This window comes from Cyprinodon tularosa, unplaced genomic scaffold (genome assembly GCF_016077235.1).
Source record: "Cyprinodon tularosa strain WSP-4 unplaced genomic scaffold, ASM1607723v1 ctg343, whole genome shotgun sequence".
Classification (NCBI taxonomy): Eukaryota; Metazoa; Chordata; class Actinopteri; order Cyprinodontiformes; family Cyprinodontidae; genus Cyprinodon; species Cyprinodon tularosa.
Window position 1 is genome coordinate 1,135,120 of NW_024039056.1, and position 13,928 is coordinate 1,149,047.

The 13,928-nt window shown below is 36.1% G+C and overlaps 1 protein-coding gene across 3 annotated transcripts in view; it reads left to right on the plus strand.

Moving 5' to 3' along the window:
• The first annotated feature begins 739 nt into the window (after positions 1-739).
• LOC119789671 (arginyl-tRNA--protein transferase 1) overlaps positions 740-13,928 on the plus strand; it is a 70,863-nt gene continuing 57,674 nt past the window's right edge. For all 3 annotated transcript variants that reach the window (XM_038294672.1, XM_038294670.1, XM_038294671.1), the window contains exons 1-5: positions 740-906; positions 5,876-5,939; positions 6,838-6,900; positions 8,196-8,299; positions 8,436-8,672. In XM_038294672.1, the coding sequence (XP_038150600.1) occupies positions 807-906; positions 5,876-5,939; positions 6,838-6,900; positions 8,196-8,299; positions 8,436-8,672 (568 nt within the window). In that variant the 5' untranslated portion in view covers positions 740-806. The remainder of the gene's footprint in view (positions 907-5,875; positions 5,940-6,837; positions 6,901-8,195; positions 8,300-8,435; positions 8,673-13,928) is intronic.

Below are 13,928 nucleotides of genomic sequence, written 5' to 3' on the forward strand. Positions count from 1 at the left end.
TTACCCTGTACAAGCTCATTTTTATTAAGGAATTTAAGAAAAAAACAATTGGCCCATCTGTAATTTTCTAATTTATTTTTCTACATTAGAACTTTCCCTTTGTTTTGTAAATCACTGCAAGTGTTGTTTGTGCAAAATCCTGGTTTAGATTTTTTTTTTTTGCTGTTTTCTTTGCACAGATAATTTAATAAATATTGTGTACAGTTCTTAAATCATGAGTTTGTGCTTTGTTTTCAACCAGAAACAAAAGCCATATAGTCGCAATGTATGTTATGACCAAATGTACTTTATAAACATAACAATTTTGCGTGATAAAGCGGAACAAAGTTCTGCGAAACTAAAATAAAAAGGAAATGGAATATATATAAGAAATACAAGCCACAGACAAATAATGTATTTAACCCTTGAAATAAAATATGTTTAAATTACATTTAAAGAGGTTACCCTATTAGTAAATGGATTTCATCCACTTAATCTAAGGGGATGAGTACAAATCAACATTCTTTTTAGTTTCCTACGTTGCAAAAATTTATTTCAGTTTGTCTTGTATTGAAATGCAAAGCTGTATTATGAAAAAAAAAAATCACATTTGCATGTTAATAATGTTCTCATATCAAACATCTGCTTTTGAAAAAGATTATGGAAGTAATTTCTATATAAAACTTATATTTCCTGCAATGGATGTCCTTTGACCAACCCAGACTGTAGGTCTTTAAACGCAGCACAGCTCGCAGTGGGCGGAGCCTTCGTTACCCGGATGTTCTGACTAGACTGATCAGCTGTCATCCGTGCACCACATAGCAAGGATGGCACTAAGCGGCTCTTATTCTTTAGTTGAATATTTTGGTGGAGATGATGGCTACCGCTGCGGATACTGTAAAAACGAAAAGGGAAACTTTTCTCATGGTAGGTTTGGTTACATGTGTTGAAACTGAGCTGGGCAATGTAGCCTGAAGTAGCTTTTGCTAACCAAGCAGCACCATATACTCGCTTGAAATGAAAGGCTAGAAAAGGATGAAAGGTTAGGTATAGTTGCACTAATACTGTTTAACATATTAAAATGTCAACAGATTTTAAATTTGTTGAATAGCCCTAAAGTGAATACATTTTTGAGCGTTAGCTTAGCTCAGTTTTTAGCAGCTAGCATCCTGTAGCCTAGCTAACTTACTGTGAAAGAAACATTTGCATGATATATGGTATTGCTTTTATGTTAGCTAAAGATCCTTTTTTTTTTAGTTTAAACGGTTAAACGGTCTTATTGGTAACATTTGGGTGCCTTGCCTTGGAGTGGGTAAGGCAGTTGATAGTGTTTCGGTGTAAAGTAAAGTGAAACAAATTTTCCAGATAGACCGGTACTTTACGGCTGGCTGGGATTTTTTTTTTATTGAAGTGAAAAAAAAAAAATATATATATATTGTATATTAGCGGGGCGCGCAGAAGAGTATATATTTAAAGAGCTGTGTTCCTTATATTAGCATTGCCTAGCTCAGGGGTGTCCAGTCCTCAAATGTAGGCAAGTGTATTGATGTCAGACTGCAGCATAATGTAACACTGCAGCTTTGAGTTTCGGTCTGCTGTATGTGCATTATCCAATGTTTTAATTTTGTTGCTGTTTTAAGATCTGATATGTATCTGAAAAATGTTTAGGTCATACTATTTTTTTATTTCTTAGTATTGAAATTTGTATTATTATTATTATTATTATTATTATTATTATTATTATTATCGACACAACCCCTTTAAAATTTAAAACTATTTTGGCTGCACAGCATTATGGCCATGCAATGCAATTTCATTGTATGTTATTAATTGCATTGTTTTAATTGCATTGTATTGCAATAATATTGGTTGTGATGATTGTTTCTGGGATGTTGAGTTTGAACATGGTCTCAAAAATACATACTTATCATGTAGGCATCAATATCAGTGAAAGTATATTTAATTTGATCAGTATATTATTGGGAAGCACATCTGGATAATATTGCAATATATAGTATTCAGTCAAATATCACAGCCGAGCACTTCTTTGTGATTGTAATATTTCTTACACTTGTGGGTATGTGAGTATAATTGGTTTATTACGCTTGAACTCTACTCTTGTATTTTCTTTTCTATTTCTCAGCCTGGACCCTATTGTTAAAAAAAGTCTACCATATTAGCTCTGTTTGAAATTGAGCTTTATTTTCAAGATATTGTAAAACATATATGACGGTGATGTAAAGGGGCAGTGGGATGTCTTAGGTTTTCTATAATTATGGTTCAGGAAGCACAGTCAATGATTAACTGGGTACAGAGTCTGCAGACGATGGTTGTAATCTAATCCAAGAGCTGTAATCTGGGTAGGTTACGTCATGGAGGCATGGCAAAGCCCCAGGAAGTCAGAATCCATTAAAACACTTGTAATTCTTTTTATAAAACGCACATTTTCTTTATATCCAAAGGTAAAGACACAAGGTCAGTTTGTCTTCAGGTTGCATCATTTATTTCTTAAACTTTTTGAAGTTCTGTGTGTTATGTTGCATATAAAGCTTTTATATCTGATGGGAGCATACAATCAGTCTTAATCAGCACAGGAATAATCTGTGGTAAATATTAGATAGCTGTGTACAAGCAATCTTTCTACTCAGTGCACTGTTGATTTTGTTTCCCTTGCTGTGATTGGTGAGGTGTTATCAAGGGTTCTTTTGTACACAAAGCACATCTCACCCTGCAATGCAGACTCCAACATCTGCTGCTTTTGTGTTCGTTATGCTACAGCGAAGACCAAATAATGAATCAGGTGAGGGTTTTTCTACTGGTCTGAAAGCAGCCTTTCACTCAAAAACATGTGGGAGGATTGATTTTGTTCATGTGATGGACACAAGCACTGTAATTACTGTTATAGCGATGTACAACAAGTTTACGAAACTTTTCAAAAGTTGTAAATCTGAAAATTTTACTTTAACTGCTTGAGTCACTTGGTATGCTGGCTGTTTCATGTACAGTATTACAAGGTATTCAAAAGAAAAACTAAGTCTTTACTTTGGATTTCATATGCTAGATATGATGAAGCCATTGAAAGGAAAAGGCGGAAAAAAATCATACATAAATAAAAAAGAAATTGAATGACATCTCTCTCATTTCAGTATAATCTATAAAATAGTTTTTTTTTCAAAATAGAAACACTGTAAATAATATGAAAATCTAGGTCAGTAATAATATCTATCCACAGGTCTGTGCAGTAACCAGTAATGCATCTGGGTTGCCCTCGATTGTACTTTGCATCGGACTATTTTTTCTTGTTAAAAAGAACAAGTTTACTTAACTACACAGTTTAAAAGGTTAATACGGCTTTACCTGTTTTACACTGATTTGATTCGAATCGTAAACACATCCCTCATGTCGGGTGTTTTCCACCATGCTTAAAAAAACCAGCAATTATCAAACTGTTGTTAAAAAAGAGAAGCTTGGATGAATTAATCCTGTAGAGCTACAGGCCCATCTCAGACCTCCCCTTCAGCAGGAAGATTAATGAAGAAGGTGTATTTCAATAGTTAAATGCATTCTTAACAATGAGCAGCTGCTTTGAGGACTTTCAGTCAGGTTTCCGTGCCAACCACAGTACTGAAACTACCCTGATTAAGGTGTTCAATATCATTTGTATAAATTAAGACTGTGGAAGAACCCCAGTACTCATATTATTGAAGCTCAGTGCAGCGTTTGATGCTGTTGATCTTCATTTGCTTTTATTCTTTTATTGTTCCTCTATTTTATTGTCTAATTCATGTAAAGCTCTTTGAATTGTCCTTGTACTGTACTGTGCCCTACATAAACAACTAACCTTGCCAATATGGTATGCAGTGCACCATCTAAAGAAAGACTAAATGCAGATAAGCACAGTGTAATCATACTTTGCCCAACTTCTTTGAGCATGTCTGATGATGTCAGACATCAACTTAATGTGGAGAATGAAAAATGCATTAGATTCTCTCAGAAAAGTGGTTAGAATTTTTTGTATGATGTAGTTTAGCATTCTTTGGTGGTTAAGGATAGAAATTCGTACTTTCAGTACCATAATTATATTATCTATGGTGACCTGGATGAATATATGCCTTCATGTGTGCAAATGAGCCAATAATATCTTATGTTACATTCAGAATTGCCAACCCTTCTACCACAAAGCTCCTGCCACCGATCAACAACTGTTCCTTTTTCAACAATTAAATGGGGCTAAAACAATTGGATTAATCGATTATTGAATTAATCGTCAATTATTCTAGTAATCGATTAATCGTTAAATGGAGTAGAGACCGTAAAACATGCCTGTGGCCGAAAGAATGACCCACTAAAGCAGTAATTATATCAAAATGTGCAATCAAGAACTCCCCAAGTGGAAACATTTTAGTTTCATTTGGTTTAATTTAGTAAAAATCTTCTTTAAGGAACCTTTTGCTATCCAATTATTAATTGATTAATCGAAAAAATAATCGCCAGATTAATCAATTTGCAAAATAATTGTTAGTTGCAGCCCTACAATTACCATAAAAATAAATCTGATAACCCATCTGTTATAGTGCTGTCAGATTTACCTGGGGATCATCTGATCTCCTAATTTAGAATTTTTTTTTTTATTAATTTAGGGTTAAAAGATTATTCCAAAAAAAAAAAAATCAAATGAGTTGTTCCTAATGCAGCTGCTGGTTATTAAAGCTATAGTGGAGGATGTTCTTTTTCCGGATGATCATCAAAATAAGTGGTCCTCCTAATGGTCAATCATTCTGGTGATATGTTTATTTAAGGCCGTCCTACGTGCTCATTTTCACTTACCGGTTGAGAGTCTGACATAGTGGAAAAACTACAAATGTTCTTTTGGAAAGTGAGCTTGAATGAGCGATGCGAACAGAAACTTTTAAACAGAGTGTGCACGAGGAGAAATGGGCGAAATGGGCAAATTCAAAAATTCGCAAAAAATCCCCCATTATACCTTTAAGTCTTGTTTTAGGTTTCTATTGTAGACCTGGCTGCTCTTGTCTCTCTTGAGACCTGGCAACAATGTTTGAGATGGATGTTTCGAAAGTAACTTGTCCTCCAGTATTTAAATGATTTATCCAGTCAATCCAGTTAAGCAGCACTGCTTGGTTGCAGCAATCATGGTTTCATATCCGTTTGCAATTTATCTCATGTTTGCTGGTTGTGTTTGGTAGTTTTCCTCTGTTGAATCAAGCTCTATTCTCCCCCTCTCTGTGGAGTCCAATTAAACCCTATTCTCTCGGGACACGGAACATTATACTTACTACAGATATGTGGGTGTGTTGTGAACCATGATCCAGCCAGTTCTCTTAGCTGTTCCAGATGTAAACTGATAGCCGACTGTACAGACACATAGATCAGTGTTTGTGTTTGTGCACAGTGTGCATGTGGCTGTGTGTGCAAATAAGGTCAGGACCCTGATTTTGGCAGATCTGCTGTGGCTACAAATAACAGATTTGTATGTTTCCACTGGGGCTTTTCAGCACTGTGGGAAATGGGGACTGGATCCTTAAGGAAAATCTGATTTAAGACGCTACAATTTTTTTCCACCCAATTCTACTTACTGAAGAAGTTCTTTAATAGGGGGCTTTGTCTTTTGTTAAACAGCCAGACTAATTTGAAATGAATTTGACACCATTTAAAATTTGGTTTATGAATTAGTTTTTCTACCCTAATTTTTCCAAATAAAACTGCATACAAGTATTTCTATCTTTGTTTATAATAGGTATCAATGTAAAATGCAATACACTTGTTTTATCATGTTTTAATATAAAAATGTAGAATCCTTTCAAAATCAAGTTTTGCTGTAACTTTTTTACAAAATATTTATTTGGAGGCATTTAAAGCTGTTTTTTTTTTTCCCCAGGAATGTGGTCTCATAATATGACTGTACAAGACTATCAAGATTTAATTGATCGGGGATGGAGAAGGTATGTTTTTCTTTTGTTTTAGTTGTGGTTTAAATTAAACTAATAAAGGTTTTACTCAATTTTACAAATTGTAGACATTTTGACAAAAAAAGAAAGGTGTGCATCGATATTTTTGCTTTTTTTTGTGTCTTTGTTGGTGTCTGCTTTCCAATTATGCTGGTGTTGTTTGGATTTTTATTATCCCCTATTGTTGTATCTTTAAAAAATGCACTGATACCAGATTTTTCCAACCCAAGCATGAAATACTAATATTTTAGTATTTTCCCTTAGCGAGTGCTTATTGGATTACTAAGAAAAAGGTTGTGTGTAATGAAAAGTTTTGAAGATATTCTCTGATAACTTTTGCAAACAAAGGGGAACTCTTCCCTTGGATCTATGCAGTTGAAATTCCCTTTTTTTATCTCCTTTTGGCAACTTTGCTAAACGTAAACTTGCAGTCGGGTGTTTTTGACAGTTCCAGGTTCCTCTATAAGAAAGTTGGTTCTGTTACTTCTGTTAACATCTTTTACTTAAAAATACTCCCAAACAGCTGACTTAACTCCAATTTAACATTTTTTACATGGACAAAAGTGACCAGACTTCCAAATATGTCAATAAACATGCCAGTCGAAATATCTGACTTTGTAGGTTTGGAATGAAGTTGTAATCTGAACGAGATTAGGTTAATGCAGATTGGCAATCTGATTGTTATGCATGTAAACTTGTTTGGGAATTGTCCTGATCTGCTGTTTTTATCAGATTTCCAAACATGGAGTCTGTTTAATTTTTTCGACTGTGCAGTGCTACCAGAGGCCTTTAGGAGTTTTAAACATGATAGTTGTAGCTCTAACACCCTCAGTGGCTCAAGTTAACACATTGCTGCTTTAATAATGAAGATTGCCATTGTTTTCTTTTTCAGAAGTGGGAAATATGTTTATAAGCCCATAATGAAGAAGACATGCTGTCCACAGTATACTATCAGGTAACTGTTTTGGTTAACTATTAAAATTTTGGATCATCTGTTATTATATATTCTGGTGTTCTACTCAGATCCAGTGAAACGTTTACAAGGTTTCGTCATGGACATGCATTTATTAATATATTTTACAATTACTATAAACTTTTTTTTTATTTTGATTGAAATTAAATATGTACAAAAAAATAATAATAATGAAATTGATTTGCTTCATAGCACAATATACAATCATAATTATGTTCAACAAAACCTATTAGAGTTGATTTTGCTGATTTGTGTAAATGTTCTAGAAGCTTAATGTTTGCCTACTTCATCACACCCAAAGTTTTGATATATGGTTTCCCCCCCATAGGAATTTTTTTTTAATTGACATTAACTCAAATATCATCCAAGCTTCACTGTTTAGAGCCTTGTTCTTTTTCCAGGGGGATAGCAAATTGGCCTCCCTTTAGGAAGTTAGATCAGTTTTTTTATTTATTTATTTTTGTATTTAGGCCCTTTGTAGTTTTTTTTTTCTTTTTCTTTTTTTTTATTGGAGCCAAAAGAGGAAATAAAAAAAGATATATATATATATATATATATATATATATATATATATATATATAAGCATCAATGACTCTTGCAGTGATCACACACAGATCTGTACAGTCAGTGATACTGACAAAGCATTGCACCAAAGTAAAAAATTACAGTCCAAATGAGCAGCCCCACTTTTTTTTGTATTTATTTTTTATTCCTTATAAGAAAGAAAATGGACAAATTGAAAAAACAAAGTAGGGTTGTGGATACCAAATACAGCAATTAATTGAGAAGGTTCCAAATTTAAGTTCAAGACAGAAGACATAATTGAGAAGTAGTTAGACCAAAAAGTATATCATTCGGGACATGAGAACAATCCGGGAGAAAGAACATGTGGCCCAGATCGCAGGGGGAACCTTTGCATTTGTCACATTCATCCACAACATCCGGGTAAATCTGAGAAAGCCTAGATTTTGATTAGTTTGTATCATCGATAACAGGTCTGAACTTGGTCGTTCTTTGCTGCACTTGAACCAGTTGTAATTTTTTCACCGAGGTTGACAATTTGTATAGGTGGATAAAAATTAGTCATAATTCTTGGTTCCTGCAGGATGATAGTGTCAAACACATGAATTATGCAGAAAAAAAGTATTATGTTGAACCTACTCTCAAAAGCGAGGAAATTATTACCCAGCCAGTAATGAGTGCATATAAGCCTTTGAGTGGACGTGTACACCCAAAATGACCCTTTTTTACATTATTTTACTATTTTCTCTCTTAAGATGTCATGCACTGAAATTCCAGCCTTCTAAATCTCACAAGAAAATCCTGAAGAAAATGAGCAAATTTATTTCCAATGGGGAGTTGCCAGCTGCTCCGGACGAGGGTGAGACAGTTTTTCCTACATGGAAAGCATTTGTCTAATGTTGCAAATAACAGTAACTGTCAGATATCTTGTATCAGAGCTGATGCTGTGTAACTACTGATGGAATAAAAATGTTTTGTTTTTTTTTGGTACGCAGGAGAGCCGATGGACTCTGCTTCCGGGGAGGCTGGTCCACCTGAACCCACTAAAGTCTGTCAATCAGACTTGAAACATATTGCTGCCACGGATAGTGAAAAGAATGTACCAAAATCTCCCATTGTTACAGAAGTTAAGAAAAACTTGGTGGATTCTTCAGCTGCAAGCTCAGAAAATTCACAGAACGACTCGGCTTCTGTCTCAGGTTGTGATACCGCTGCCAAAGCTCCTAAACCAGGTAAAGGATAACAATAATCTTATATTATTTCAGTTACTTTAGTTTTGGGTCATTTTCCAGCATGTTAAATGGATATAGTGCTCCCTCTGTCATCATTTATGTTCCATCTTGTTTTGTTGATTAAATTGATAGTGAATGGTAAAGATTGTAATTTGCATGTTGGATAGCCAGGTCAGGGCCTCTGAAAGTGATGTGTAGGTTTGTGGTAATTTCCCACTTTTATGTACTGCAGGGTCCAGATTTTGTTCTAATGTCAACCTTTGTGCAACCTTTTTATCCACAGAGGTATTGGAATAATCATAGTGCCTCAAGCATAAATGAAAGTATTTATATAGCTGGTAAATATTGAATGCAGCCCTTGCATCTTATTTTTAGCTATAACATTACATACAGTACTTTAGAAATTATGATAAAGTTACGATACAAGTGGGAACCTTTGAGTTTTTCCATAGCATAAAATGCAAAGTCGTGTTTTATTGTGAGATGAAAAATATATCGGTTTTAAACTTGTCTACAAATGGAAGTGGAGCATGCACCACCTTTGGCAGTAATTCAGGTAGCTCATGGTTTGGCTCAGTCTGATAATTTTTCCAATATCTGTAAACATTAGTTTTTAAATCTTGCTACAGATTATTATTTGGTATCAAATCTGTACTTTGACTAGACCATCTAATTCCTGAATATATTTAAGCTAAAGCACAGATATCAATCTCTAGTCATTAAGGGCAGGCGTGCTGCAGCTTTCACATATGTCCCTGCTTTAGACATAATTAACTAAGGGTGTAAATCACACCCATCATGGCGATTCAATTCAGTATTAATTTCCTGACCCAACGATTCGATTATTTTCCATATTTAAGAACACACCACGATACGATTCAATTCATTCGTTAATTTTCTTTTTTCTGATCTTATAGGCTAGACAATGTTTCAAATTTGAAATAAATCCATGAAAGATGTAATGTCTTTATATTTTATATGAGAAACAACAGCAAATAACAGAAGTAGCAAAGTTGTACTCTACCTAGACCTATGAAAACCACATTCACTTAAAAATAATATACGCATGTGTGTGTGCAAGTGGAAAGAGGGTGGTGGCTGAAGGAAGCGAGGTAGGAGGGCAAAATAGGTTTAGTGCCACCGAAGCATAGGAGTCAGAATTACATCCAGGAGCAAATGGATAATAAAAATAGACTGGAGGAAAAAAAAAAACATGAATCGATACTCTTGCTGACGTGTCGATGCATCGGATTATTGGCTGTTGGATCAATGCATCGATATAAAATTATTATTATTTACCCCCCTATAATTAGCTGTACCATTAGTAGGACTCTAGGTATGCCAGCCTTTAATTAGGTATGTTGGACTAGGGACATTTCAAATCGTTGAAAGGCACAGGTCTAAAAGGATTTAATTTTAGTAATCGGTCTAATCATGCTGCCATCCACCTTCCCATCAACCCGGATTGGCTTCTCTTTCATGGATGAAGAAAAGTACACATTTCACAGTGGGTGTCACTACCCGATACGTCCCGGAAGCATGACTTGTTCTGCGCATGCGCCATCAGCTCATTTGCGCATGCGCATCCAGATATACATCTGGGTTGTCCTTGATTTTGTTAAAAATACCTAAATGACGTATTCCCTCCCCAAAAATAGTAATCGCACTAAAATATAATGTATTAAAGGTTAATAATGTATTTCCTAAGAAAATAAATGCCTTAAAATCCTTTATTTTTTATCACTCGTCATTGGATTTAAACGTAAATCTAGTCTTTTTGAGTTTCATGTTTTCGTTTCGTTTTAACCTTATGTTATATAGTGCGTAATTTAAAGAAAGAAACAACTGTAATGACAATAAACATGGTTTAATCATATTTTGCCGGACTGCCCTGAGCATGTCCGATGATGACGTCAGAGAAGCAGTTATTAAAGATGTGTATTAGCATTCTTAGGTGAGATAAGGATAGAAATAAGTAGTTTTAGTATAATTACAGTAATTATGGACACCCGGTTGTATATCTGGATGCGCATTCGCGGGATGGATCGAGTAGTGACAGTGGGGAGAGCATGTTTAGGTTTACGCAATGCTAGTTTTCATCTATACGTTGTCACCCTTAGAATGGAGTTTTAACCAGAGCAGCTTCATCCAGATATTTGCAGGTTCCCCTCCATAGGTTGAGACAAACCTTAGATAAGACTTTACTTCTGCTTTTCAACGGTAGCATTCTTTTCACCATTGTCACACAAAGACCAGATTTGTTGAGCAACTTCTAATATTCCTGTGAACAGATTATTTTACCTGAGCTGTAGATTTCTGCAGCTCCTGCAGAGCTGCCTTTGGCCTCTCTGGTGTTTGTCCTTTTGTTCTACTGATCTGGTCATGTATTTTTGAGGTTTCCAAAGCTGGGGATAATGACCTAACCCTGCTTCATACTTCACACTTCTCCTCAACCCCAATTCTGACCTGTCTGCTATGTTCCTTGGTCTTACTGAGGCTTTTTCTTTACTAATGTTTTTTAAACCTATATTGCCTTGACAGGACAGCTGGATTAAGTTGGATTCTAATTACTGCTTTTAAAGGTAGTTAGAGTAACAAGGGAATCTATGCTTTACTACTCAATAGTTTGAAAATCTTTCACGTTTTCCGTTCAACTTCTTTATTTATCGACGTTATTTATCAACCTTTTTTGTTTCTGACAAAAATATATTGAGGATTGAAAATGTAAATCAGCACAATATAAAAATGTTATAAACATATTTTTCTTATTGTAGACCACTACTTTTCTACAGGTCTGCAGACACCACAAGGTGTCGCTGTTCACCAATCTGCCGCACTCTGCAGGGTTCTAAGGAAGAATAAGCTCTTGCTTCATTCAAAAAAATAAAAATAAAATCTTTATCATTTCTCTACCGTAGTTTTCTCCTCACTGGTCCAGCACAGGATATCCTCATTGCCAGCTCAAACTTATAAATCTATAACTTATGTAAGGCAACGATACACTCCCCTTAGACACAGGAAGCTTGTCCTTTTCCTTTCCAGAAAATTAACGACACCACCTCCCATACCGGTTAATTAAAAGATCCTTTTTGTAGACATAAACTTTCTATGAAAAATTGCAGCAGTACCGTTGTTCCACTATGCATGTGTCAGAGCCTCTTTTTTCTGAGTGTCAGAAAGCCGGCAAGCGGAACCAGGAGGATTTACTGCCCGCCCCCCACCCCTCCATTTACCTCCAACAGAAAACACCTGGTCATATATTTCCTCAGCCTTTTACCTTTAGGGAGGATCCAGTTCCAGGTTGAGAAAACGTGACCATACTTTAAATGCAGACGGGTCTCAAAAGAACAAGTTGATAGAATTTGGAAGTTTTAATAGCAATGTAAAGTTGCTTCAGTAGACAGAAAATTAATGACACTACAGAGAAACCCCTCTTCTGATGCCCAGTGTTAGTTTCAGTAACTCCGTCCTACCTTTACAGGAGAGAACTTCAAACTTATTTTGTATTTACATTAAAAAAAGGCTGATTTTGAAATGCATTTACACTTTGCATGAATAAAATCTCCCTTCGAAAAATCTCGGGACAGTGTACCAGATTTTTATTAAGTGTTAACTGCCAGAGTGGAAACATCTGTCTTCAACAGGAAGTAATCTGTCAGAGTTTATCTTTACTGCAACTCCATGCTTTATCCTCAGCAATATATGTTTTTAAGAGGGAAAGCATCTGTTATTGATGAAGAGGTGAGGCCGAAAAAAAAAAAAGTAAAGGTATTTAAAGCTCAAGGTTTAGTGAGCCACCAAGCAGGCAGTCATTGCAGCGCTGCTTTTGCTTCTTCAGAGGACAGATTCTGCTATAAAGTAGAAACTAAAAGGCCTTTGGGAAAGTTAAATTTGGGCCAGTACCACCAGATCCTCCTCAGCATGTCAAGTTGGGGCCTCCTATTCTTCCTTGTGACGTCATCGGAGGGGAAAGCTAGTCAGTGGGCTGATGTTGGCAGCTGGCAATAGTGCAAGCAGGAAACGACTATCACTTCCTTATTGCTCCAAACAGGATGTGGGGGTGTAAACTGTTGACATGGGATGCCCAGAGTCCTAGAGGGCTTGGCAGGAGCCCAAGAAGTTGTAGTGGTGGAGAAGAAAAAGGGGGTGGGGGGGACACAGAGAGCAAACAGAGCATGCTCTTCAAGCCCAGAAACTGTTTCCATGCGCTTTTTCCTGTGAAGGAAAAACAGGTTTTATTTATTATGACCTCAGCTTCTGGTCAAATCCGCGGTAGCTACCTGCTAACCATCTGGGCCTCATTTACCCATCCTGTATTGCTCTCTAGCAGTTACTGAGCTGCAATAATGTCCAAATCAAATGAAGTAGCCCAGCTTTAGAAACTCAGTCCTGTGTTTTAGATCAGTAATTTATGAATTATTGTTTAGTTCTTTGTTTTTTTCATCTTTTATCTGCAGATACAACTTTTAGTTGAGTCCAATTCCCCTTTAAAAACTAAAATAAAGACTATAATGTTTTATATTGGGGATCAATATCAATGTCAAAGTTATTGTGTGATAGTAGTTGCTGAAAAGAAAGGCATAGACTATTATTCTGAAACATGCTAAATACGCAGTGTTGGGACATTTAAACTATTTTCTAAAATTTTGTGCTTGTGGGTAGCATTGGTAGCTACAAACAGCAGTGATTGCTAAAGGTTGCCAACATAACCGAATCCAAGACGTCCCTTAAAGAACAGAGGTTGAAAGATCTAAACGTTTAAGCAGATCACCTGCTGATTAGAGGTGTAAATAATAATCGTTTTGTATCGATGCATCGATCCAACAGCCGACGATCCGAAGCATCGACACGTCCGCAAGAGTATCGATTTATGTATTTTTTTTCCCTCTGATCTATTTTTATCCATTTGCCCCTGGACGTAATTCTCCCTCCCATGCTGCGGTGGCGCTAAACCTATTTTGCCCTCCTACCTCGCTTCCTGGTTGTACTCTTACAGCAGTTTGTTGCAGTGAGCTCGACACAGACATTTTTGATTTATGCTCAATATTGAAGCGTGGTCTGCGCTACACACTGTGGGTCTCAATATGGCCGAGGCGCTGAGGAAGTGGGGGCGAGTTAAGTCCGATGACGGAGGGACATAAGTGCCAAAAAGAGCGGAGATCCAGGTGGAAAAAGGGTCCCAGCATTCTCGCGCACCTCGCTCTTCTAGCGCTCAAACTTCATGAGTTGTTTTCCGCAATTTCGGTCATAAAAACA